At 46.0% G+C, this 27,504-nt stretch overlaps 2 protein-coding genes across 12 annotated transcripts in view; one reads left to right on the forward strand and one right to left on the reverse strand.

The window, feature by feature from the left end:
- The first annotated feature begins 1,085 nt into the window (after positions 1–1,085).
- On the forward strand, positions 1,086–26,439 carry MKRN2 (makorin ring finger protein 2). 3 transcript variants are annotated; one of them, XM_033210733.1, is made up of 8 exons: positions 1,086–1,233; positions 11,992–12,120; positions 13,195–13,376; positions 14,276–14,580; positions 17,007–17,221; positions 19,192–19,302; positions 24,583–24,727; positions 24,891–26,439. In XM_033210733.1, exons 1-8 carry the CDS (start codon positions 1,208–1,210, stop codon positions 25,026–25,028), a joined length of 1,251 nt encoding a protein of 416 aa, XP_033066624.1. In that variant the 5' UTR covers positions 1,086–1,207; the 3' UTR covers positions 25,029–26,439. The 3 variants fall into 3 exon arrangements, with proteins under 3 accessions (XP_033066624.1, XP_033066626.1, XP_033066625.1); XM_033210735.1 differs by lacking the exons at positions 24,583–24,727; positions 24,891–26,439 and adding an exon at positions 21,111–21,294; XM_033210734.1 differs by lacking the exon at positions 11,992–12,120 and having other exon boundaries at positions 1,102–1,233; positions 24,891–25,330.
- The window catches only part of RAF1 (Raf-1 proto-oncogene, serine/threonine kinase), an 86,108-nt gene continuing 84,755 nt past the window's right edge, over positions 26,152–27,504 (reverse strand). For 6 of the 9 annotated variants that reach the window (XM_033210723.1, XM_033210724.1, XM_033210725.1 and 3 more), the window contains one exon: positions 26,152–27,366. In XM_033210723.1, coding sequence (XP_033066614.1) covers positions 27,223–27,366 — 144 coding nt within the window. In that variant the 3' untranslated portion in view covers positions 26,152–27,222. The remainder of the gene's footprint in view (positions 27,367–27,504) is intronic. The other 3 variants (XM_033210726.1, XM_033210727.1, XM_033210728.1) reach the window with 3 other exon arrangements.

Here is a 27,504-nt window from a genome sequence, read left to right on the forward strand (position 1 = left end):
CCTGGGCGACAGAGCAAGACCCTGTCTCAAAACAAAACAAAAAATTCTTTATTTTGATCTGGGTGGTAGTTTCGTGAGTGTATGCATGTGCAAAAATTCACAGAATGTGTTTTGTGCACTTATATTGTGCATGTTATGTATCTCGAGTTTTTAAGCAATGAGAAACCATTGTAAGATTAAAAGGTGAATGACATGATCCGATTTATGTTTTAAAAATAGATTTTTACCTGGAGCGGAAGCCAAAAGACCAGTTAAAAGGCTATAGCATGGCTGGTCGGGCGTGCACGCCCGTAATTCCAGCTACTTGGGAGGCTGAGAGGCAGGAGAATCTCTTGAACCCGGGAGGCGAAGGTTGCAGTGAGCCGAGATCGCCCCACTGCACTCCAGCCTGGGCAACGAGAGAAACTCCGTCTCAAAAAAAAAAAAAAAAAAAGAATTATTGCATGGTACTAGGTAGAAGGGATGGTTGTTTCGACGAACGCTGACGGTGGAAAGGGGCAGAAGAGGACGCATTGGACAGAGGTGTGGGAGCAGAATCTGCAGGGTATAGAGAGCTAGAGGGAAGTGTCAAAAATAACTTTTGGGGTTTCCACCATAGGAAATGGAAGACGAACAGCACAGGACTGGCAGGAAAGAAAATGAAGGCTAAAACTTGTGGAAGTAGAGATTTGGGGAAAGAGCAGTTGGGAGACGGCTAAGGAATTTCCTTAAGTGGAAGGCGAGGTCCAGCGGGAACAGTTGAGGCAGGGCCTGAGAAGGGTGCCCAGTGAGTGCAAGTTTGAATGGATAGGGGAATCTGGGATTAAGAGGAGAGGCGGGAGTTTGCCCCAGGAGGGGTGAAGTGCCTCGAAGGAGGCGGGAGATCGCTAAGGAATACTCTTGGCGATGGGGGCAGAATCGGAGGCACTAACAGTAGGCATAGGGATAAGACTGGCAGGACTAGGATGCCAGCCAGGCTCCGCCCCGGAGGCCTGGAAGTGCGGGACACCCAGAGCAGGGATGCCGGGACCGCCTGCCCGACCCCCGGTGCGGAACCAATTATGACGGCGGCTACGTTACCCGCCGGCGCTACAAAGGTGCCACACCGGCGGGGCGGCGTGCGCCGGCGTGACGCGGCTACGCGGGATGGGCCGGGCCAGGGCCAAGGCCGAGGCGGCAGCGGCTGCGAGAGGCGGCAGCACGACGACGGTCCTTCAGCCCCGCCACCATGAGCACCAAGCAGGTCACTTGCAGGTCAGTGCGCGGGTGCCAGGAGCGCCGGGCCACTTCAGGCCGCTCCCCGAGGCCGCAGGGGTGCCGGTGCGCGCCAATTCTGCCGCTCGGGAACCTGAGGCTAGAGCGGGACTCGGAAAGTTACTCAGCTGTTAGCAGCGGGGCTTTGCGAGGCAGAGCGAGCGCCGGCCAGAGCCGGGGATCCGGGAGATGCATGACTGAGACGCGGGGCGAGGCCAGCGCCGGGGGCTACGCCGCGAGTTTGAAGCGTGGCCCCTGTGGGCTGGGAGGAAGGACGTCCTAGCCAGGGCCGTGCAGGATGCTGGGCCTTGTGGGGAGGGCTCTGGGGCTTACGGTTTAACTGGAAAAGATTTGGAATTGATTAAAGGGACCCCAAGAGGACAGTTACAAATGGGGATACCACATAGGAGTAATTTGTTAATAGATTATAAGGGCCTCGAAGTTTGGAGAATCCAGATGCAATCTAAACTTGCAGAGAGTTAGCAAGTAAAATTTGTTGTGTGGAAAATAATAACGACAGATAGCATTTTCTGAATATCGGTGAAGCGCCCTGCATATTTCCAAGTGCTTTATATTCATTATCATCAGATTTCACAGTAAGACAACTTAGTGATTATTAATACCATTTTACAGTGCAGGAGACTGAGATGGAAAGGGGTTGACACTCTTATCTTACTGAGAGAGCCATTTACGAGGAGAAATGCCACGGTAATGGATGGTTTGTTGTAGAAAATAGAAAGCCAGATAGCCACACTGCGACTGCTCCTGTGAAGTAGAATAGTGTGGCTCTGTAACGCCCTCCTTCCTTAGTCAGCTTGTGGCTTACTGGTAATGGAGTCTAGTCCTATTGAATTGTATGTTTGCAAAACGAAAATTGAATTGTATGCTTGGAAAAGGCAAATTTCATTTGTTTTTTTTTGTGGGAAACATTGCTAAAAAACAATTGTAGAGTTTGTGGAATAAACAGTTTATTTTCTGTGTTGTTACTTCTCTTCATTGGTATGAATAGTTGAGACGTGACTGTGTAATAAGTTTCCTGTTAGCATTAGTGTACGTTAACTGTTCAATTTATCCAAGGCCCAGGTGGCTTATGTTAAGCTATTGTCAGAAATTTGCACCTAGTGTCTGTAAAAAGACTTTTACTAGGTTATTTGTACTAGAAGGTGTTTTGTGAAGACAGGTTTGTGTGTGTTTATGTATTTTTATTTATATAAAGTTTCTCCTGCTGGAGGAAGTATTCCTAGGTCATTGTGCACTGTAAAGCAGCTTGTAGCCACCTAGAAAAACCTCTCTATTCCTCCCCTCGCTCTATGGTGTAGTTCTACCATTTATTCCCGTACCTGATCTCAGAAGTGTCCACAAAACAGTACACATTTATGTAATAATGCTTTATAATTGAATCTCAACTCTGTAGTATCTTATTTTACAAATAAGGAAACTTATGCTCAGAAAGACTTGACATTTGCCTAAAATTTCACACCTTAGTAGAGAGGCACAAGGACCTAAATCAGGATCATCTTAGTTTTTCCTTATATACCTGGAGATAGCTTCACCTGAAAGCTTTATTCTGTTTCCTAAAAGGGGTGTTCTGCAGGATGTTGCTCCATATAAATGAAGATTGGGTTGGAATGTTGAGAAGGGATCACTTCTGTTTAAGTGCTAACTAATGTTTGTTGGGGACTTACAATGTGCTGGGGCTCTTAAGTGCTGTAGTGTATAATCCAGCAACCAGCACTATTCCACAGATGGTAAAACTGAGCTTCAGCATTGAAATCACTTGCCTAAGGTCATTTAGCTTCCAAGTGGCAGAGGTATGAAATCAAAGTTCATGCCCTCATAGACTGTAGGGCCTCCAGATAAGTTTCAAAATGCTAAATTAAAATTTCTTTACTGCAGGACTTTTCAAAGCTTTTAATATGTTCCCATGAAAGGAAACTCATATAAGGATACGTAAAACTGCAAAGAAGTTTACTCACAAAGGGGTGTAAAGGAGTCAGGGCTCCCGACGACTGCCTTGTCGAATAAAAAACATAACAGGTGTTTAAGTGAGAAAAACCCAAATTACCAAGAGTGCCAAGTTTACATTAGTGTGTTTACTGTAAACTTTTCTACCAGCTTATCTACCAAAAGCTTTTCTTACTTTATTATCTCATTAACAAAAGACTTATCTCTAGACATTGATAATTTATAGGAAATGTTCAAGGTACGATTTATTTTGGGGACCAGATCTAAGCAGAGTGGTTTGTTTTTTTTTTGATTTCAGGTCACAAAGTTTTAGGTTTGTTTTCCTGACTGTAGGATGTGATGTACATGTTTATTTTGAATGACAGTAGAATAATGTCAGTTTTGCTTCCAATCTGCTAGGTATTATGTCTCTCCAAGAGATGCTTATCAAATGCTAGCAGTCTCAAACCTAATGACAAAGACACTCTGTGTTTTTATTGCCTGGAATGGTAAAAATGACTGCTTGTACAGTTATGCTGTCAGTCAGCTCTCCTGATTCCTTGACGTGCCACTCTATCCAGAATCTCAATCTGTGCATCATTTTTGCTGATTCCCTCCCCCACAACCATCTCCCTGTCTTCCAGTCTGTTTTCCGAGCCCTGGGGGAGGCCCTTATTATAGCTTGGTAACCAGTTTATTTCACCCTCTCGTTTTGTGATAGAGCTTCCCTGAATCTCATAATCACTATTAGAAGACACAGGATTTCATTGTCCTAAGATAGTCAAGCCTCGGGCTTTTGATTCTTTGAAAGTCACAAAACATGGGGGATCTTTTCAGCTGGCAGGTGGTAGGAAGAGTTTGAGCCCCAGGGTTGGGCAGTTCTAGATTCTAATCCTCGTACCACCTGTGCCACAACTGCCTCATCTGTGAAATGAGGATGGTAATGCCTAACCAGCAGGGCTGTTTAAAAATTAAATAATATGGCCGGGCGCGGTGGCTCAAGCCTGTAATCCCAGCACTTTGGGAGGCCGAGACGGGCGGATCACGAGGTCAGGAGATCGAGACCATCCTGGCTAACACTGTGAAACCCCGTCTCTACTAAAAAATACAAAAAACTAGCCGGTCGAGGTGGCGGGCGCCTGTAGTCCCAGCTACTCCAGAGGCTGAGGCAGGAGAATGGCGTGAACCCAGGAGGCGGAGCTTGCAGTGAGCTGAGATCCGGCCACTGCACTCCAGCCTGGGCGACAGAGCGAGACTCCGTCTCAAAAAAAAAAAAAAAAAATGAAATAATAGCAACAAACCATTTATTTTGTATTAGGATGAGCACTTACATGCATTTTCTCAAACGTCCCAGTAGTTTATCATAGCAGTCTGTGAAGTAAGTGCAGTTATTATAATCATATTACAGATGGGGAAACTGAGGCTTGGTGATTTAAATAACTTGCTCAAGGTCACATAGCAAGCAGTCTGACTTCAGTGTCTTCACCACCACAGTGTACTTCATTTCATCCCCACCTCTAATCAGTACATTTATTGCAAGCCTGCCACAGTGCCTGCCATTTGCTTCCTTCCCCCTCAGTGGATCTGCTGTCACAAGGATTACAGCCATAAAATTTTAGCCTGTGAAAATATGTAGGAAAATGTAAAGAAAAAATGACACTGAGGATGCAAATTACCTGTATATTTGGAAGTGATTTGCAAAAGTGTTTTGCTAAACAGAGAGGCAACACTGAAGGGCCTGTAAAAAACCAGATTGATTGTTTCGCTCAGCACTGCTGCTGCTGGAGCTGCTGGTGGTTCTGTGGCCAGCAGTGAACCTGATGTGCTCTGCAGTGTATAATAGCCATACTGTCTGAAACAGTCTTTTGGGGTTACCCAGGGTAACACTCCTTTGGAGTGTCCCCCAGAAAGAACCTACCTGCTCTGAGTCTCCAGCTATGCACTTCACCTGCCTAGTCGTCTCTCCCCTCCTCCAGTTCATGTCTCGGTCCTCTCTCTTGGAAGATATGAGGGGCGGTTTGTCCATCAGGAAGGGTTAGCAGTTGGAAATTCATTGCAAAGTGCAACATGAAAGAGGCTTGGAGTAAGATCAGTATAACATAGATGGAGAGGAATGACTATAAGCACAAGACAGAGATGCCCCAAAGGACAAGGAGGATGTGCTCTCTAGGTTGCTTTGTGCTTGTCACTGGGGAGTGTAAATGGTGACATATGCTACAAAAATAGGACTGGGCTGACTTCACCTCTTACATAACTCTTGTTTCACACTTGCCTTTCTTGAAGGCAGTGATGGTGGTCTAGAAATTATTTTTGAATCTGTTTAAATCTCAGCTCAGTCACTTACAGAAGCGAAGTGACTTTTATGAAGTCACCAGCTTATAAATGGCAAAACTAACTAGAAGCTCTGGTTGGCAGTTAAATATTTGTATTTTAGTGGAAGAGATGATTAGCGCAGTTTGGAAGGCAAGTTTTCTGGATCGGACCTATGGAAGGTGGAGGTAGAATTATAAAAGGCATCCTTGTAGGAGACCACTACCTAAAAAAATCTTTCCTCTTGTCTGCCTTGTTAACAAATAGTATCTGATACAGGGCCTGTCTTCCACCCTGGTTCTTTCAAGAAATTTTCTGTTCTAATTTCTTCAAAAGAAACAATACAGTATTGGCTGGTGCAGTGGCTCATGCTGTAATCCCAGCACTTGGGGAGGCCGAGGTAGGAGGACCACTTGAGCCTTGGAGTTCGAGACCAGCCTGGGCAACATAGCAAGATCCTGTCTCTACCCAAGAAAAGAAAAGAAACTATGCAGTATTTATTAGATATCACTTTTGTGTAACTGCTTATGTTGCCACTTTGAACCTGTCCTCTTTCAGTATTTATGAGTTTACTAATCCTGATACCTCTTTGTCATTCAGACTTGGCTCTTGGCACTGATTTTTTTTTTTTTTTTTTTAACTATTATACCTTCAAAGATTACCATGTTTGAGGACAATTGAAATATTGCAGTCTTGAGTAGCATTTCTCAAAAAGAATTCTCAAACTGCTTAGATGTATACTCTACTTTTGTGTTTGGGATCTCCAAGACCACCCCAAATCCAGAGATTGTCTAGAACTGGGACAAGTGGGTCCCAGGATTCAGCTGTACTCATGTCTGAGATTATTACTGTATCTAGTAAGGGGTCACAGCCAGATCATGAGGGCAGGAGACACAGGGGGTCTAGAGGAGCCTGGATGCAGGCTTCCTGCATCTCTCCCTCCTTGAGAGGGCCACACAGCAATGAAAGTGCAGCAACATGTGTCCAGGGAAGCCCATTAGAGATTTGGTGCCCAGGCTGGTCACCTAGGCCAGCTCTGCCTAGCATGAACCAAAATTCCAGACTCCCAGAAGGAAAGTAGGTTTTCAGCATGAACTACCTTGTACATCAGTTTAGACACAGCGAACCACTCTCCATCGTTTAGGGAAAATTTTGTATCTGTGTAGAGAACTGTTACTAGCCAAGTTCCCAGATGCCAGGCAAGGGGCAGCCTTGGAAGCAGACCTTCCTAAGGATAGCAGTCTCAGATCTGCTATGTAACTCTCTTCTGTGTATTTATAAAATCAGTATTGTAAATAACAGAAACTTTGTTTCTAACAAAAAGTGCCCTTAGTTTCCCAGCTTCTGTCTGTGCTTTTTTAAAAATTAAACTATAACAGCCTTATGGCAAATTACTACATAATGTCTGATCTAGTGCAGTGGTCCCCAGCCAGTCCATGGCCTTTTAGGAACCAGGCCACACAGCAGGAGGTGAGCAGTGGGCAAGTGAGCAAAGCTTTGTCTGTGTTTATAGTCACTCCCCATCACTCACATTACCACCTGAGCTCTGCTTCCCATCAGATCAGCAGCAGCATTAGATTCTCATAGAAGCACTAACCCTATTGTCAGCTGTGCATGTGAGGAATCTTCGTTGTGTGCTTCTTGTGAGAATCTAATGCCTGATGATCTGTCACTGTCTCCCATGACCCCCAGATGGGACCATCTAGTTGCAGAACAAGCTCAGTGTCTCACTGATTCTACACTATAGTGATTTGTATGCTTATTTCATTATATATTACCATAATAAAGTGCACAATAAATGTAGTGTGCTTGAATCATCCTGAAACCATTCCCCATCCCCCCATTCTGTGGAAAAATTGTCTTCCATAAAACTGGTCCCTGGTGCCAAAAAGATTGGGGACTGCAGATCTAGTGGTACGCCACAAGAGGGTGCTCCGTGGAGAAAGCCTATCTGACTACCTAGTAAAGGCTGTAGGATGGCACCACTGTATAAGTCACTTACGTCATGAGGTCCAGTTCTCATTTCGTAGGCTCAGAAATTTGATTCTGTTAGTGTACATAGGGGTGCCTCATACTAGCCAAACTCATGAGAGACTGACTTATATACTAGAATATCCTTTTACAATTTTCTTGGGAAAAAATAAACTGTCAGGTATATCTGGTTAGCACTTCCTCTGCTTTTGGGGAGAGGAACAAGTGGAGAATTCTCTTCAGAGGTTTCTGATTAGGGCAGATGTGCAGCATGTTCACTAGTACCCTTTCTCTGGAGACACCAGCAGTCTGGGCCTCTTGGGCCTTCCTGGAATGCCATACCATTCCCTCCTGTTGTCTGGTTCTTTTTTTTTTTTTCCTGAGATGGTGTCTTGCTCTGTCGCCAGGCTGGAGTGCAGTGGCGCGATCTCAGCTCACTGCAGCCCTCTGCCTCCTGGGTTCAAGCGATTCTCATGCCTCAGCTTCCTGAGTAATTGGGATTACAGGTACCCAACACCATGCCCGGCTAATTTTTGTATGTTTAGTAGAGGCGGGGTTTCTCCATGTTGGCCAGGCTGGTCTCAAACTCCAGACCTCAGGTGATCCACCCACCTCAGCCTCCCAAAGTGCTGGGATTACTGGCGTGAGCCACTGGGCCTGGCCTGAATTATTTTGTATCTATACCCAGAAGTGGAATTACTGGATTATATGGTAAATATATTTTTAATTTTTTAAGGAACTTCCATACTGTTTTTCTATAGCAGCTGCACCATTAACTGTTTTATAATCTACTCTTCTCAGTTAATTGTGTTTAACTTTCCATATTAATAAATTTTCATTTTATACCTAGTCCATACTCACATTTGTTTCAAAATATCTTTCAAAATATCTGGTTTAAAAATGTCTTTTATACCTTGTTTGTCGAAACCAGATTCTAGTCCAGAGCTAAGTATTGCATCTGGTTATTATGTCCCTTGTGTTCTGTCTGCTAACCTAGCATTGTCCCTTCCCCTTTTTCTCTTTTTTAACAGCTTTTTCTGAGGTATAAGTTACACAACATAAAATTTACCTGTTTGAAGTGTACAGTGCAAAACTTTTTAGTGAATTTACAAAGTTGTACAACCATCACCACAATTAAATTTTAGGATATTTCTGTCACCCCCAAAAGATCCCTTGTGCCCATTAGCAGTCACCCTCACTTCTCTCCTCCCAACCCTAAGCAGCCACTTAATCTACTTTCTGTCTCTATAGATTTGCCTTTTCTGACATTGCATATAAATGGAATCATGCAACATGTGGTCTTTTGTGTCCGGCTCCTTTCACTCCGCATAATGTTTTCAAGGTTCATCCATGTTGTAGTGTGTGCCAGTACCTCCTTCATTTTTATGGCTGGATAAGAGCCCATTGTTTGGATAAATCACATTTTGTCTGTCTATTCACCAGTTGATGAACATTTGGATTGTTTCCACTTTTTGACTGTTATGCATAATGCTGCTTTGGACATTCACATGCAAGTATTTGTGTGGACATACATTTTCATTTTCTTGGGTACATTCCTAGGCGTAGAATTGTTGCATCATATGGTAGATTTATGTTTACATTTTTTAAGAAACTGTCAAACTCTTTTCCAGACTCAGCCTCCTTTAGTTACGTGGCACTTATAAAGAGAGTAGGCCTGGGTCCCACGTGCAGCCTCTTTTGTGTTTATTTGGTTGTTTTCTCGAGATGTCTTTCATAGGTTGTCCCCAGTCTCCTGTATTTTCTATGAACTGGAAGTTAGATCTGGGGTTTTGTGGATTCAAATTAATTGCTTCTGGCTAGAATATGTCATAGGTTGTTTTATACTTCATTTTGGGTCATATCAGCAGGTACGTATTTTTTTTCCAAGTCAATTTTGGGTCCAGCATCATTTGTTGAAAAGATTCTTTCCCCCACTTACCTTTTTTTTTTTTTTGAGACAGGGTCTCGTCTCACTCTGTCACCCAGGCTAGAGTGCAGCAGCACGATCTTGGCTCAGTGCAACCACCGCCTCCTGGGCTCAAGCGATCCTCCTACCTTGTCTTCCTGAGTAGCTGGGAGCACAGGTGCACACTATCATGCCTGGCTAATTTTTTGTATATTTTTTGGTAGAGACGAGATTTCACCATGTTGCCCAGGCTGATCTCAAACTCCTGAGCTCAAGCGATCCACTCGCCTTGGCCTCCCAAAGTGCTGGGATTACAGGCATGAGCCACTGCCTGCGGCCTATGTGTGGTTCTATTTACAGGTTTTTTGTTTGTTTTTTGGGGTTTTTTTTGTTTTGTTTTGAGATAGGGTCTTGGTTTGTCACCCAGGCTGGAGTATAGTGGTGCAAACGGAGCTCACTGTAGCCTCTCTCCTTCCTGGGCTCAAGCAGTCCTCCCACCTCAGGCCCCCAAGTAGCCACCATGCACGACTAATTTTTATATTTTTTATAGAGATTGGGTTTTGCCATGTTACCCAGGCTGACCTCAAACTTCTGGGCTCAGGCAATCCTCACATCTTGGCCTCCCAAAGTGGTGGGATTACGGGCATGAGCCTCTGAGCCTGGACTATTTATGGATCTTTAAAGAATCCCTGCAGCCTCCCTGAACTCCAATCTCTGTGATTTGCCTGAGGTTCTCCCCCCAGTACCAAGACCTAGAATATGCCTCCAGGTAGGAAGTCAGACTAAATATGGGGCTTACTTCCTGTGTTTTCCTTCTCTTGAGGACCAGTCCTTTTTTCTATTGTCCGAAAGCAGTTGTTTCACATAAACTATATCATTTTCCAGTTGGGTTTTTTTTTTTTTTTTTTAAACAGTGAGAAGCCAAGATCCATGCTCCTTGGTAGTCAGAAGCAAAAGTTTGTTTCTCTCTCTCTCTCAGGTGGTTTCTATTCTGTGTCTTTAAGTATTCTGATATTTTCCTTTGTAGTATCCCATCTACTAAACTCATCTAATGTAATTCTCATTTCAGACATTGTGTTTTTCACTTCTAGAAGTTTCATTTGTTTTTGTTTTGTTTTGTTTTGAGATGGAGTTTCGCTCTTGTTGCCCAGGCTGGAGTGCAATGTCATGATCTCGGCTCACTGCAAGCTCCGCCTCCGGGTTCATGCCGTTCTCCTGCCTCAGCCTCCCGAGTAGCTGACTACAAGCACTAGCCACAACCCCAAGCTAATTTTTTGTATTTTTAGTAGAGATGGGGTTTCATCATGTTAGCCAGGATGGCGTCGATCTCCTGACCTCATGATCCGCCCGCCTCAGCCTCCCAAAGTGCTGGGATTACAGGCATGAGCCACCACGCCTGGCCCTTATTTTGTATTTTTTTTTTTTTAGTAGAGACAGGGTTTCTCCATGTTGGTCAGTCTGGTCTTGAACTCCTGACCTCAGGTGATGCACCTGCCTCGGCCGGATTACAGGCGTGAGCCACCACGCCCAGCCTAGTTTATCTTTAATATCAAGGCATGTTCATCTAGGGTCTCTACTGTTTGAGTATTCACTCAGGTCTCTCTACCCTGGCTGGACAGAGTTAGAATGCCTCCCAGGTATTCCTGTACCATTTATTCCTTCAAGGCCAGGATCTGATATCTTAGTAGAATATTCTGATACAGAACATGTGATACATCTGATATTCTGATGCATCTGAAACAATGTATCAGAAACAGCTTTCATTAAAAACTGTACTTCAAGTACCCATACAACCTTTCTGTTTCTCACTTTCAGTACGGTGTTCAATAAATTGCATGAGATTATTCTGTACTTTATTATAAAATAGACTTTGTGTTAGATGATTTGGCCCAACTGTAGGCTAATGTAAGTGTTCTGAGCATAAGTAAAGTAGGCTAGGCTGAGCTAGGAGAATCACTTGAACCCGGAAGGCAGAGATTGCAGTGAGCTGAGACTGTGCCATTGCACTCTGGCCTGGGTGACATAGAGAGACTCCATCTCAAAACAAAAAACAGAAAACAATGGCTTTATTGGGATGTAACCCCATCATTAGTCAAGGAGCATCTGTGTGTATCTTTTGATATCACATGATGGTATTTGATCCTCACCACAACCAGTTCAGTGGGTAGTATAATCTTCATTTTATAGGGAAAGGTAGCAAGGCTCAGGGACGTTGGTTTTGTGACATGTTCTTAAGTGACAGAGCTGGGTCTTGAACCCGGATCTTCTGGTTGCATTAGTCATGCCCTTTAAGCTCCTTGAGAACAGAGAGAAGTTTTTCACAGAGTATTTTCTCAATTATGTGGCTCACGTTGAACATATCTCAAATCAGGAAGATATATCTTCACATAGAAATATATGGGATTGTTTGCTTCTCTTCCAGAAAAGCTGTCATTGAATCAGTTGTAGTGCCTCTGAAATCACTGTTGTAGAATCAAGGAAATATATAGATCTCTCTCCAGTGCCTAATAGAGCCTTTATACCTAATATATACTTGGTAAATATTTGTATGCTAGGTTCAAGAATAAGCTGATTTTATAAAGCAAAATGTGCTTCTGAAAGTTGTATGCCTGTGCTTTTCTCTTCAGGTATTTTATGCATGGTGTGTGTCGGGAAGGAAGTCAGTGCCTGTTCTCACATGACTTGGCAAACAGCAAGCCGTCCACCATCTGCAAGTACTACCAGAAGGGCTACTGTGCCTATGGAACTCGGTGCAGGCAAGGACTCTGCGACAGGCTCCAGCTGTGACACTGATTTCATTTGGAGAATAGGTCTTGATAGGGGGAAATTTTAATGTAAAAGTAATATGACAACATTACGAAAAGTATGGCAAATAAATTTAAAACCTCAGTTTCAGTACCCTAAAACTAATTTTCTTTTTTTTTTTTTTTTTTGAGATGGAGTCTTGCACTGTTGCCCAGGCTGGAGGGCAGTGGCGCAATCTTGGCTGTCTGCAACCTCCGCCTCCAGGGTTCAAGCAGTTCTCCTGTCTCAGCCTCCCGAGTAGCTGATATCATAGGCACCTGCCACTACACCTGGCTGACTTTTTTTTTTTTTGTATTTTTAGTAGAGACGGAGTTTCACCATGTTGGTCAGGCTGGTCTTAACTCCTGACCTCATGATCTGCCCGCCTTGGCTTCCCAAAGTGCTGGGATTACAGGTGTGAGCCACCGTGCCCGGCCTAATTTTCATTTTTTAAAACTACTTTTCAGCCTTATTCTTATGAATATATAGTTATAAAATTGTACACAATTCCAGAAACTTGTTCATGCTTTTGTAGTGAAGAGCTAATCTTTTCTTTCCTAGGCTGCAAAGTTTCCTTTCCTCCTTTTTCTGTGCAGTGCAGTGGGAGATAATGGAAGTAGGCCCACCTTGGTCTCCCCCTGCCAATGAGTGCTGAGAGAGACAGTCAGGGAGAGGTCATTGGCCCTTGTCAGCATTTTGAGGACTCCTGCTCAAAAGAATACTGGGTCAGTCAGGCATCAGGAGATTTCAGCTCAACATCTGTTTGGAACTTTCAGGCTCTCTGTGTGTTCTGGAGCTGTGTGTCTGTCCCACTCAAGTCCCACAGAAACACTTAAGCATAGGTGCTAGATAGCAAATGTCCCCCTCACACTGAATTGCCAAGCATCTGTTAATCGATAATCCTGTTAGAGTTTAAATATTGGAAAAGATGACTGCCTTCTTCACCTCAACAAGTGCAGAAGAAGGAGGGCCATTGGCATCTGGGGAGTGTGGGAGATGTGTGTGGATGGCATGTCTGTAATGCGTCTGCTGTGTGTTTTGTTTAGATATGACCACACGAGGCCCTCTGCTGCAGCTGGAGGTGCTGTCGGCACCATGGCCCACAGTGTGCCCTCCCCAGCTTTCCACAATCCTCACCCTCCTTCTGAGGTCACTGCGTCCATTGTGAAAACTAACTCACATGAACCCGGGAAGCGTGAAAAGAGAACGTTGGTTCTTAGAGACCGAAGTGAGTAAGCGGAAGCCTTTTGTTGCATCTTTTTGCATAGCACTCTTGCTTATGCTTGGTGCTCCTTTCTAGTCTCCTCTTGTCAAGAGGACTCCTAACCTAATACACCTCCAGATTGTCCGCGTGGAGAGACGTCAGAACTGCTCTGAAGAGGCTCCATGTGGCTGTAGATCATTCAAATGATACGTTTGCCCTCGTGCCCAAAGGCTGGGTTGAGCTCCAAGACTGGCCTGGCAAAACATAAAAACGCAATCTGTTTGTCAGCATGTAACTTCCATCTTCATATGGTGGTTGTCCAGCTGGTGAGAAGCATCAAGCTCTTCATTTCAAACCTAAATATTTTGTCTGGGTACAGTGGCTCACACCTCTAACCCCAGCACTTTGGGAGACTGAGGTGGGCAGATCACCTGAGGTCAGGAGTTTGAGACCAGCCTGGCCAACATGGTTTAGTAGAAACCCCATCTATAAACCCCGTAGACATCTATTCTAGTTCACTTAAAATGATTGGTAACTTTGCTGGTATGAAGGAAACACTGTGTTCTGGTGATCTCACTGTTTTTTTTGTTTGTTTCAGTGTTAACTGGTCCATGTGTTAACATTTCCATATTTGCCATTTTAAACAGCAGCTTTAGTGTTCTTTTGTATAAGTGTATCCTATTGTTTTGCTTATTTCCCTGTCTGGCCCTTTTTGGTTTTTGTTTTTTAAGTAATTATAAGTAATGTCACTATGAACATTTTATACTATTCTTTTTATTTTTCCCCTTTGGTCTGTTTTTTTGCCATATGTTCTCAAGAGTAGAATTCTTAGGTCAGAGTAGCTTAATATGTTAGGCTTTGGTTAACGGCATAGCAGAAAAATGGGGCCATTTTCATGTGTGTGTGCCGTGTGTTGTATTCAGATCTCTCTGGCATGGCTGAAGGAAAGACTCAGCCGAGCATGGTGAGTAATCCAGGCAGCTGCAGCGACCCCCAACCCAGCCCCGAGATGAAGCCGCATTCCTACCTGGATGCCATCAGGAGTGGCCTTGATGACATGGAGGCCAGCAGCTCCTACAGCAACGAGCAGCAGCTGTGCCCCTACGCAGCTGCTGGGGAGTGCCGGTTTGGGGATGCCTGTGTCTACCTGCATGGGGAGGTGTGTGAAATCTGTAGGCTGCGAGTCTTGCACCCCTTCGACCCAGAGCAGAGGAAGGCTCACGAAAAGGTAAAGTCACAAACCTTTGCATGAACTCATGTTAAGAAATCTGAAATGTACTGAACAGGACACTGAAGGCCATCCATACACACTCAAAAAAAGAAATCCGAAACATACTAAGTGACAGAATTGTTGGTATTTCCACAGGCATCCCCTTGCCAGTGATACCCATATTATGCATCTGGTATATTTACATCCTATTTTGAGATTCTTTTTCCTGCAGTCATTTTGCCAATTTTTTTTTTTTTTGAAACAGAGTCTCCCTGTCACCCCGCCTGGAGTACAGTGGTGCAATCTCGGCTCACTGCAACCTCTGCTTCCCCGGCTCAGGTGATCCTCCTGGCTCAGCCCTGCCGAATAGCTGGGATTACAGGCGCTCACCACCACGCTCGGCTACTTTTGTATTTTTAGGAAAGAAGGGGTTTCGCCATGTTGGCCAAGCTGGTCTCGAACTCCTGACCTCAAGTGGTCTGCCCGCCTCAGCCTCCCAAAGTGCTTGGATTACAGGCATGAGCCACCATGCCTGGCCTATTTTGCCAATTTTTGATTACTCAGAATAAAGAGAAAAAGAAGTGGTATCTGAAACAAAATCATGCTAAGTTCAAAGAACAGATCTAGCTCAGGACCATGGTATGTCGTCTGTGTGTATGTCTCTGTCACATGCACATACAGCATCCTCCCTCCCTGGGTTCACACTTCCTCATGGTTGGGATCCAGCTAGGCCAAGTTTTGGAAGATTTGAGCCCAAATCATAGAATCTGAGGAGCCACTTATCGGAAGGGCCTTTTAAAGTCATTAATGTCTGCAGTGTTTTGGGAGGCTTTGCCTTATGCTAGTCCGTATGCATGATGCAGAGGGTACGAAGCTGGATAAGAGGCACGGGAGGGCCAGTCATGGTGACTCACACCTGTAATCCCAGCACTTTGGCAGGCCAAGGCATGCAGATCGCTTGAGCCCAGGAGTTTGAGACCAGCCTGGGCAACATGGTGAGATCCCCGTCTCCACAAAATAAATAAATAAATAAATAAACATTAGCCAGGTGTGGTGGCACATAACTATAGTCCCAGCTACTTGGCGGGGCTGAGGTGGAAGGATCACCTGAGCCTGGGAAGCAGAGGTTGCAGTGAGCCAAGACTGTGCCATTGCACTCCAGTCTGGGCAACAGAGTGAGACCCTGTCTCAAAAAATAAAAATAATAAAAAAATTTAAAAATGCCAGGTGTGGTGGCTTGGCTAACTTTTAAAATTTTATTTTATTTTGGCTAGGCACAGTGGCTCACGCCTGTAATCCCAGCACTTTGGGAGGCCGAGGCGGGCGGATCACAAGGTCAGATCAAGACCATCCTGGCTAACACAGTAAAACCCCGTCTCTACTAAAAATACAAAAAATTAACCGGGTGTGGTGGCGGGCGCCTATAGTCCCAGCTACTTGGGAGGCTGAGGCAGGAGAATGGCGTGAACCCAGGAGGTGGAGCTTGCAGTGAGCCGAGTTGCTCCGCTGCACTCCAGCCTGGGAGACAGAGCAAGACTCCATCTCAAAAAAAAAAAAAATTAATTTTCACAGAGATGAGGTCTTGCTATGTTGCTCAGGCTGGTCTTGAACTTCTGAGATCAAGCAGTCCTCCTATCATGGCCTCCCAGAGTAATGGGATTACAGGTGTGAGCCACTGCACCCGGCCTAAGGCATGTTTAAATGGACAGTGTATTCCTAGATAATCAAGGGGTAAGTTAGTACTGACTCCATGTGGCAATGGACAAGGAGACATTCTCCATTGTCTTCCAGGGAAGCAGAGGGTTAGAGCTGTCTTTATGCAAGTGTATGAGGTCTCTGCGGTGAATGTTGGCTTGTCTCAGATCTGGACACACTGAGCTCACAAGGGCCGGGCGTAGGTCTTCTCACTCTTTGCACTTCCTCAAATGCCAGCACATAGAAGGAATTCAGGGCATGCCTAATGAATGAATAAATTCATTGAATCGTTTTCTTGAGGAGAGTTGGTGCTGCTTACATATGACTAGGTTGGTAGCCTCAAGGCTTATGGTAAGGACGAGTTAGCATCTCTGATGTAGACGTGGCTCAGAGTCGGGGGAAACAGTGCCCAGAGGAGCTGGGGGACTAGGGTCGCAGTCCCTATGGACTCTGACTCCACTGCAGTTTAACCTTTTCAGATCTCCGTGTTCTCAGCTCTAAATGAGTGGTGACCACGTCACCTCCTAGGAAAGCAAAGGGCTGGACCAGTGATGGTTTGAAGTCCTTTGTGTGGTCTGAGGGAGATGTCAGTGTCCTGACTTGGGGGGAGGCTGGGCCTTGCTTACAGCAGTCGCTGTCAGTGTTCCTTCCTGATCTCAGCAATGGCAGTGTGGCTGCAGCTACTCCTAGGGCTCTTGCCACTCCTCAGTGGCCAACAACCAAAGCCTTCCTTCCTGTCTGTGCTTCAGATCTGCATGTTGACATTCGAACACGAGATGGAAAAGGCCTTTGCCTTCCAGGCAAGCCAGGACAAAGTGTGCAGCATCTGCATGGAAGTGATCCTGGAGAAAGCCTCTGCTTCCGAGAGGAGATTTGGGATTCTCTCCAACTGCAATCACACATACTGCTTGTCCTGCATCCGGCAGTGGCGGTGTGCCAAACAGTTTGAAAACCCAATCATTAAGTAAGTACAGCCAGGGGTCTTAGCTGTAGGAACTAGGAGAATGTTTGATTTGAGACTTTATTCTATCTACTTTTAAGCCCTCCGTTACCCTCCAGGGGTGTCTTAGTGCAGAGTAACTGGTGAGTTCTGGCCCCTGGCTGCATGAACTTCAGCAAGTCATTTACTCTTCCTGAGCCCAAGTGCCTGTTCCTATAAAAGATGGGCAACAATTCCTACCAAGCGTTCTGGGTGTTGGGGAGGAACTCAGCAAAGATGATCTGTGTAAAAAGCTGTTCCATGGCAGTGGCCTGTTTTCATCTCCTAGCCTTGTGTTTGAAATCCAGTACTACCTGCCTTTAGCCCAGTTGCCTGTGAATCGTTTTGAGCTTCGTTTTTTTCCCCCCACCAAAAACGAAAATAGGGTTATTTGAGGATGAAGTGGAATAATGCATGTAAAACATTCTGCATGATGCCTGGCACATGGGATGTGCTCAGTGTGGCAAACAGGAGTCTCAAGTTCTCCAGCAGGACAGGGGAAAAGCTGGCGTGTGGAGAGGTTACTGCACGCATTCTACTGTTCAGAACTCTTCACATCTGTCTGCTCATCCCATTCCCACAAAGACCCTCCTCAGTTACAGATTAGAAAACAGGCCTGGGGTGGGGGGGGTCAAGTAACTTGTCTAAAATCGTGTGGTGAAACAACTGCTTTATTGAGATAAAAGCACACAATTTAGTTCACCACTCATCTGCTGTCTCTACAGAGTTGCCTATTCTGGACACTGCTTATTAATGGAGTCATAGAATATGTGGCCTTTTGTGCCTGGCCTCTTTCACTAAGCATAGTGTTGTCAGAGTTCTTCCTGACTGTAGCATGTGCCAGAGACCCCTTCTTCTGGCAGAATACGTTCCATTGTATGGACACAGCACATTTCCCTTATCCATCCATTCCTCAGCTGGTGGACATCTGGGCTGTTTTCACTTTATAACTGTTTTTTTTTTTTTTTTTTTTTTTTTTTTTTGAGACGGAGTCTCGCTCTGTCGCCCAGGCTGGAGTGCAGTGGCCGGATCTCAGCTCACTGCAAGCTCCGCCTCCCGGGTTTACGCCATTCTCCTGCCTCAGCCTCCCGAGTAGCTGGGACTACAGGCGCCCGCCTCCTCGCCCGGCTAGTTTTTTGTATTTTTTAGTAGAGACGGGGTTTCACCGTGTTAGCCAGGATGGTCTCGATCTCCTGACCTCGTGATCCGCCCGTCTCGGCCTCCCAAAGTGCTGGGATTACAGGCTTGAGCCACCGCGCCCGGCCGCACTTTATAACTGTTATGAATAATGCTGCTGTCAACATTTGTGAACACAGTTTTGGGTGGACATGTGTTTTCATTTCTCTTGGGTATACACCTACGCATGGAATTGCTAGGTTTTATGGTAATAATAACACTACATTAAACTGTTGGAGAATCTGCCAGACTCTGTTCAGATTTTGCATTCTCTGCACCATTTTACATTCTCACCAGCCATGTATGAGGGTTCTTATTTCATCTGTCTTTTTTGTTGAGGAAACCCTAGATATAGATACAGATATAGATATAGATATGTATTGTTTTTGCTTTAAGTTCTGGGATACATGTGCAGAATGTGTAGCTTTGTTACATGGGTATCTATGTGCCACGGTGGTTTTCTGCACCTCTCAACCTGTCACCTAGGTTTTCAGCCCCACATGCATTAGCTATTTGTGCTGATGCTCTCCCTCCCCTTGCCCCTGCACCGACAGGCCCCAGTGTGTGATGTTCCCCCACATGTGTCCATGTGTTCTCATTGGGAAATCCTGTTTTTTAAATAGTAAATAAGGTTCTTGGATGATTATGATTTCATCTTTTGGAATTTCCAGTGAAGGAAGTGCCTGTAGTGGTCAGGCAGTTGAGCAAGAGGTTTAGCAGAGAGTGTGCCCAGGCTTCGTAACATGACTTCTCCCTTAGTAATCTAATTCTTATTTCAGGTCTTGTCCAGAATGCCGTGTGATATCAGAGTTTGTAATTCCAAGTGTGTATTGGGTGGAAGATCAGAATAAAAAGAACGAGTTGATTGAAGCTTTCAAACAGGGGATGGGGTAAGTGCTTTGAGTTTCGACGTGCCCTTGCTGCCTGCCTGGCTCTGCTGTCAGCCTGTGTCCTTGTTCTCCCTCCCAGGAGTGTGGTCTTAGGGGCCTCTTCCTCTCTTCCTTCTCTCGGGCACCATGCTGGGCTCTGGGATGTAGCAATGAGCAAGGACATGGTGAAGTGGACCTGTTTAGTTTTGGTGTTTTTTTGTTTTTGTTTTTTCGGTGAGATGGGGTCTCACTTTGTTGTCCAAGCTGGAGTGCAGTGGTGCACTCTCAGCTCACTGTAGCCTCAGCCTCCTGGGCTCAAACAGGAGCCTCTTGAGTAGCTGGGACCGCCAGTACTGTGCGCCACCATGCCCAGCTAATTTTTTTTCTTTCTTTTTTTTTTTTTTTTTGTAGAGACAAGGTTTCGCCACGTAGCCCAGGCTGGTCTTGAACTCCTAGACTCAAGTGATCCTCCTGCCTCAGCCTCCCAACGTGCTGGGATTACAGGCGTGAGCCACCGTGCCCGGCCTCAAGTTGTCCTCTTTATCCTGGTTGTCAGCATGTTGACATTTTGCTGAGGAGTGGTTTTTCTCTATGTTTGTGTCACTCCCCAAGATTAGGGAAATTTTAGCTGTTGTTTCATTAACTTTTTTTCTATCTTGTTTTTTGTTTTCCTGCTGGGACTCTACTTCCATTTATGGTAGATTTTTTTATATTGTCCATAGATCTCTGGGGATGTTCATTCTTTTCTTTTTTTTTTTTTTTTTTTTTTTTTTTGAGACCAAGTCTCGCTCTATCGCCCGGGCTGGAGTGCAGTGGCGGGATCTCAGCTCCCTGCAAGCTCCGCCTCCCGGGTTTACGCCATTCTCCCGCCTCAGCCTCCCGAGTAGCTGGGACTACAGGTGCCTGCCACCTCGCCTGGCTAGTTTTTGTATTTTTTAGTAGAGACCAGGTTTCACCACGTTAGCCAGGATGGTCTCGATCTCCTGACCTCGTGATCCGCCGGTCTCGGCCTCCCAAAGTGCTGGGATTACAGGCTTGAGCCACCGCGCCCGGCTGGGATGTTCATTCTTTTTCAACCTTTGTTTTCTTTTCATCTCTTTGAGCATAGTTGTAGTAGCTACTTTGAAATCTTTGTCTTCTTGAAGTTGACCTCTGTTGTCTTTTAAGAATGGATCACATTTTCCTGATTCTTCATATATCTAGTAATTTTAGATTTTATCCTTGACATTGTAAATATTACATTGTAGAGAGACTTAGGATTCTGTTACAGTTTATCTGTAAAGTGTTGATTTTTTTTTTTTGAGAAGGAGTTTCACTCTTCTTGCCCAAGCTGGAGTGCAGTGGTGTAATCTTGGCTCACTGCATCCTCTGCCTCCCAGGTTCAAGCGATTCTGCTGCCTCAGCCTCCTGAGTAGCAGGGATTACAGACATGCGCCACTGCGCCTGGCTAATTTTTTGTACTTTTAGTAGAAATGGGGTTTCACCATGTTAGCCTGGCTGGTCTTGAACTCCTGACCTCAGGTGATCCGCCCACCTCGGCCTCCCAAAGTGCTGGGATTATAGGCGTGAGCCACTGCGCCCGGCCAAGTGTTGATGTTTTTAACAGGTAGGTAAATTGTTTGAACTCAAATCCAGGTAGCAGTTGAGATCTCAGTTCTGGTTTTGCATTCGTGGTTGAGTTTGTCGCATTCCTGTGTGGTTCAGGAGTTAGTCAGATTTGGGCAGAGTTTATACACAGCCTTTGAGCACTCTTTCACAGGCTCCTTACTTTGTGGGATTGTTTCCTCACTTTCCAATGGCTGCAATTACCTTGAACTCTTGTCTTTTAGTTCTTCAGGCCAGAAAGATTGGATTTCCCCTTGGAGTTTTAGTCACCCCAAGTGGTTGTGATTTTGGCCTGCTCCAGGATAAAAGCTACTTCTTTCTTTTTTTTTTTGGAGACGGAGTCTTGCTCTGTAGCCCAGGCTGGAGTGCATGGCTGTCAGCTCACTGACACCTCCGCCTTCCGGGTTCAAGCACTTCTGCCTCAGCCTCCTGAGAAGGTGAGACTATAGGCACATGCTGCCACACCTGGCTAATTTTTGTATTTTAGTAGAGACAGGGTTTCACCATGTTGCCCAGGCTGGTCTTGAACTCTGGAGCTCAGGCAATCCGCCTGCCTCGGCCTCCCAAAGTGCTGGGATTACAGAAGTGAGCCACAAAAGCTACCTTTTTAAAGGTAACTTAGCGTTTGCCATTGCTGCTATTTGCGTTTACTCCTCCAAAGAATCTAACTGCAGTTGTTCATTCTCCAGTGCCTTCAGGTCTTTTTGAAATATTTGTATTAAGACTTATCTGCAGGAGGGTTGGGTATGGTAGAAGTTTACTTGTCATACTAAAAGTGAAACTATACGTTACCTTTTTTATGGTTCCTTTATGTTGCATATCAGTTTACTAAAGCTTGATTTTTTTTTTTTTTTTTTACCATTTTTTCCTCATACAATTTTCCTGTGTGTCCACAAGAGGGCAGGCGTGGCAAGCAGAGGGGTCCCAGCCTGTAGAAGGGGGCTCTGCTGAAAAGCAGTCTGGAAATTGTTATTGCTATTTGGATCTTTCCTTGTTTGCTTTCCTTTGATGACTGTGTGTTTTGCAGTCCACAGACATTTACTGAGTACTCACTGTGGGTCAGGCACCTTCCAGCTAAGCACCACTGGGGGATGTAGAGATTAGTAAGACAGTATCTCTTTTTTTGAGTCTCACCCTGTCACCCAGGCTGGAGTGCAATGGCGTGATCTCAGCTCACTGCAACCTCCGCCTCCAGGGTTCAAGTGATTCTTCTGCCCCAGCCTCCTGAGTAGCTGGGATTACAGGTGTGCGCCACCACACCCAGCTAATTTTTGTATTTTTTTTAGTAGGGATGGGGTTTCACCATGTTGCCCAGGCTGGTCTTGAACTCCTGACCTCAGATGATCCACCCACCTCAGCCTCCCAAAGTGCTAGGATTACAGGTGTGAGCCACCGCGCCCAGCCAAGTAAGACAACTTCATGGGAAACTGCAAAAGGGCAATTATGATAGAGGTTTGCTAGTGACCAGTTCTTCATGAGGGACCATATGTCACAACAGAGAAAGCACTTGGGTCCACCAGGGGCTGTCAGGGGAAGCAGCATGGGAACCTGAACAGTGAAGCAGGAAGCACCTGTGAAGGGGAAGTGAGGAAAGGACATGGGCACAGAAGGGTGTCGGTTTTGTATCTGGGGGACACTGGGAATGGCTCCTGGCATTGAAGCAGGTGTGTAGAAGGATGTGGTGGGACCTACACACAGACTGGAATCTAAGCAACACTTGAATCCCAGTGTGACCGTGGTCTTTAAGAACAGGTTGGGGCCAGGTGCAGTGGCTTATGCCTGTAATACAAGCACTTTGGGAGGCTGAGGAGGGCAGGGGTTTGAGACCAGCCAGGGGAGACATAGGGAGACCTCATCTCTTTAAAGAAAAAAAAAGGTTGGGAAGCTTCTCTGTGGTACTCTCAACAAGGTGTAAACTGGTGGAGTGGGAGGGAGGCCAGTGAGGAAGTGGCCCTGGTAGGCAGGCCCCAGAGGCTTCCACAGTGTGGGAACCCAAAGGAAGGGGAGATTGGGAAGTGATTTGTAAACAGAATGAACACAGTTGGGTGTGAGAGCCGAGAACACAGAGTGAGTCAATGAACTGGAGGCTTTTAGCCTTGGTGACCAGATAAGCCTGGGGGAGGAAAAAGAGTAATATTCTTGCGAGAGTAGGGAACCAGCACATAACGTGTTTGACCTGATGGAGTTCATAGCCAGTGTGCTAGGATGCCCTGGAGTTGTCCGGCAGGCTCTGGTGAGAGCAAACTGCTTGCGGTCATTTGAAGTCTGCTCAAAACCCCAGGCAAGTAGGGGCCTGGAGGATGTGCGGTCCACACACCTGCTCTGCAGCCACCTGTGCTCAAATCAGATCAGCTGGCAAGGGAGCTTCCCGCCTCTCCCAGACGGAGTCTCACTCTGTCGCCCAGGCTGGAGTGCAGTGGCACAATCTTGGCTCACTGCAGCCTCCACCGCCTGGGTTCAAGCGATTCTCCTGCCTCAGCCTCCTGAGTATCTGGGATTACAGGTGCCCGCCACCACGCCCAGCTAATTTTTGTATTTTTTAGTAGAGATGGGGTTTCGCCGTGTTGGCCAGGCTGGTCTCGAACTCCTGACCTCAAGTGATCCACCCACCTTGGCCTCCCAAAGTGCTGAAATTACAGGTGTGAGCCACCACACCTGGCCAGGGAGCTTTTCTTTATGCTGCTCTGAAGCCATCCTCAGAGAACTTCACCACTGGCCTGTGGCCATCCCATCTGACAAGACGGAAAACCACTGGATTCAGGAGCCCCCTTTCCCCGTCTCCCGCTGTCACACACCCCAGCTGCCCCTGGCAGCAGCATGCCCTTTCTGTTGTTTGGCTTTATTTCTGTGACTTTCCCCTTCCTCTGTTCTCCGAGATGGCCCTCTGGATTCTTGGGTATCTTTTTTTCACTTCAGTTTGGGGTCCTTTATGATTGGATAAACCAGAGTTCATTTGAGCAAAATGGGAATTCATTTGATTGAGTTTCCTCGGGCAGGGTTCTTAATGTAGAGGTCTGTGGGGAAAATGGTAGAATTAAGAGAGAGGGAAAACATTTTGAACTGTTTGGTAACTGTAGGCTCTAGACCTATGTGTTTTATGCATTGAAAACCACTGTTCAGAGAAGGGGTCCAAAGCACCTAAGGCGTGAAGAAGCCCTGGTGCTGAGGGTGAAGACAGGAAAACTGGAAGGAGACCTATGGCTTTAGGCAGTTGCTAAAACCCTCTGCTTTCCCTGTAGTCACCCTGACAGCACTGCAGCCAGGAGGAAGGGGAGACTTGGCTTGGTGGAGTACCTAGGGAACTTTGAGCAGAGACAAGTGGCCCAGCTTCAGACCTTAGTGCCCAGAGGAGTGACCAGGCCTGGCTTAGGTCTGTGGTGACCCAGGAGGTGCTCTGGAGCTGCCGGAGGGCCTGTGGAGCACTGCAGTCTCCACACAGCGAGTCCCCAGGCAGGTTCATATCCTTTGCAAGGCTACAGGTAAGTAGGGATACTTCCTATTCTGCTTGGAAATCAGAATCCCAGCCTGTGTGGGACCTGAGACAAATCACTCAACCTCTCCCAGCCTAAGTTGCCCCACCTAGAATGTGAGGCTGACCTGCCTCTGGCGTAAGGGTAAGGATAGAGGAAGGCAGTGGCCCAATCTGGACCCCACATTTTCCCACCAGCCGCTTGACTTTTTCTTTCTGCTTTTCAGGAAAAAAGCCTGTAAATACTTTGAGCAAGGCAAGGGGACCTGTCCATTTGGAAGCAAATGTCTTTATCGCCATGCTTACCCTGATGGGCGGCTAGCAGAGCCTGAAAAACCTCGGAAGCAGCTCAGTTCTCAAGGCACTGTGAGGGTAAGGACTTTAGCCATCTCTAGTTGGGGACACTTAGCAGCTGTGGGCATTTCCAGGTACTGTTCCTGGCAGAGAAATGGGGTAGGCAAAAGAAAGATCAAGCAACATAGCCTTCCTGTTGCTCTTGGCAGTAACCCGGCATGTCCACTGGCTGTTTTTGCAGTTCTTTAATTCAGTGCGGCTCTGGGATTTCATCGAGAACCGAGAAAGCCGGCATGTCCCCAACAATGAAGATGTCGACATGACAGAGCTCGGGGACCTCTTCATGCACCTTTCTGGAGTGGAGTCATCAGAACCCTAAAGAGTAGATGGTTGCCCTGCATCTTGGGCTCCATCGGCCAAAACTTTCCCAAGCCAGGGTGTGCAGAGCTTCCCTGTACTGCAGCCAAGGTGGTGTGTGGCTTGGATTTGAGTGGAGTTGGGCTTAGCCTTAGTCTCATTCACTCTCCATTATTACAGCCATGGGGAAGAGTGAAGGATATAAAGTAACCTAATAAGTGTATGGAATTGCTGTTTTTATAGCTGATATAGTTACACCTCAAGCCCCTCAGGGGTAACAACCACCCAGACTGTTTGTTTGGATTGAATGCTTTAAAAAACAAACTTGGCTCTTATCTTTGATCTTTTCTTCCCCAGAAATAGTAAACTTGCAGCTGCCCCTAATGCAGCATTATTTTTCTTACCAAAGGATTCTTCAACCCTGTAAAAGGATTCCTCTATAGTGTATTTCTCTAGTGTATTTAGTGTGTGGTCAAAATTTTGATTTATACAGAGCTTTCAAGAATACACAATGCAAAGTGAGTGCAGCATAGCTGTTAACATACAACTTTTTTCTAGGGCTTTAAGGGTGGTCATTTTTTTCAAGTTCTCGCAAGTGTCCCAAATCAGGGTAGCCATCTTGTTGCCACATGTGCAGCAAACAAAGTGGAAGTATACATCTTTTTCTCCCTTAGGGAGGCTCTTGAAGGAACAGGAGGTACAGTACTGGCTAGCAGTCTGGCCCTCCTGTCTGGTTGGTGCTGGGGCCTCCAGTCAGGGCCCTCCAGGGGAACCAAACCTCTGCTCTCACCTGTGGGTTCACGCCCATCAGGGTAATATAATGTGTGGTTCGTACTCAAGCGATCTATTATCTGCAAAGCCTGGCTTTGATTTGAAATTTTGTAAAAATGTCATGGCACCCAAGGTTTCTGATTCTGACCCAGCAGTGGTCCTGAAGAGAGCTGATGGCAAGTCTTGTAGTCATTTTGATTTTAATTGAAGGGTGAGCACAACCTTGTGAACTAGCACTGGCTTATTCCAAGCTGGAATTTATCATCTATTTTTGTTTTTGTTTTTTAAAAGCTGTAGCTACCAAATATTTTATAGAATGCATTACTTAACCTATTAGCTGAGTTTAGAATACTTTCTGCTTAATTTTTATACTTTACTTAACTCTTCAGTAGAGGGTTACAAAGAATACAAAGGTTAAATTACAAATTCATTCCCAGCCTAGGCTCTGGGCACATTTCCTGTTCTTGAATTCTGCTCCTGAAGAGGGTGAACAAATGGGACGTTCAAATTGTGAGCTCAGAATTACTTTAAAAGGAGGTAACAGCCATTACATCTAAATTTAATTTATTTTATTAAAATAACATAAAATTGAGGGACCATCAGATAACTGTATTTTGTCAGGTGCAATAAAAACAAAATTAAAACCCAAATCATCAAGAAAACCTGTATTCCTGGCTTCCTTGTATACACATGATGTGACTAGAGAAACAAGGCTGTTAGAGAAACAAGGCTGGCCCTGCGGCCTCGCCCCATAGGGGCAGCTCCTGGAAGACAAAATTCAGCATGATGGAAGACTGCTCCCTGAGAGGGCCGAGATGGGGACTGGCTGAGTGCCTTGCCTGGAAGACCATCCCAATGCACTGGACACCTTAGAAGCTGTGAAAGGAGGATGTGTCCCCTAAGAAAAGTTCCATAGTACCAAAGCAGGCTCCTTCGGGCGGCCAGTCTCGGCAGTCCTGGGCTGTTTTGGTGCCTTATGTGCAAAACGTCTGGCGATGCACCACTCTCTGAAGAAAGTCTCGCCTGTGACATGCATTCCTCCAGAAGCCGATTTCCAAAAATCCCATGTGTCTCCACATCAGGGCTGGACTGCCTGCTACCTTACTTCCTCAAAATACTCATGTAGCCAACAGCTGGGCTGGGCCCCTGCTTTTTGTACTACCATCAACATCCACTTGCGCATCTAGAGAAGGCTGGGCCTTGAGCATGGGGGATGTGGGGAGGGAGCAGGATGCACCAGCACTGCAAATGGCTTCCTTCTCCCAGGGCCCAAAGGAATAGAAAAGAAGGCAACATGAAGTTAAGGCCCTGTGAGCAGTCTAGAAGGTCCTTAGCAGCAGCTTCTCTGAAAATATGTGTTCTGCCTCTGGAAAAAGGGAGCAGAAAAGTGGTGCCTGCTGGCTTCTCTTCCTCCCCTGGCAGCCTGAGGGCAGGTGCAAAGTCAACTAGAAGACAGGCAGCCTAGGGGACGTGGTCAGCGTGCAAGCATTGATATCCTCAGTGTGGGCTGCCCGATGCAAGGATGGCTCGGAAGCGCTCCGGTTGATCTTCGGTAGAGAGTGTTGGAGCAGCTCAATGGAAGACAGGATCTGAAACAAAGCCCCAGAATGCTCTCATTAGCTTTGTCTCAAAGACACAGGCTGTACCCTGCCCCCAACCATCCTGTAGAGGACCTGGGTCCCCTCCCTATAAAACAAAATACTCCCACGTTACATTGCCATCTTTAA

This window comes from Trachypithecus francoisi, unplaced genomic scaffold (genome assembly GCF_009764315.1).
Source record: "Trachypithecus francoisi isolate TF-2019V2 unplaced genomic scaffold, Tfra_2.0 Lachesis_group0, whole genome shotgun sequence".
Classification (NCBI taxonomy): Eukaryota; Metazoa; Chordata; class Mammalia; order Primates; family Cercopithecidae; genus Trachypithecus; species Trachypithecus francoisi.

Bases quoted from the DNA above. Each gene is read 5' to 3' on its own strand.
- MKRN2 (XM_033210733.1), top strand. From the start codon at position 1,208: ATGAGCACCAAGCAGGTCACTTGCAG. The intron at 1,234-11,991 runs GTCAGTGCGCGG...TTTTCTCTTCAG, and splicing joins ACCAAGCAGGTCACTTGCAG to GTATTTTATGCATGGTGTGT. The intron at 14,581-17,006 runs GTAAAGTCACAA...TCTGTGCTTCAG, and splicing joins AGAGGAAGGCTCACGAAAAG to ATCTGCATGTTGACATTCGA.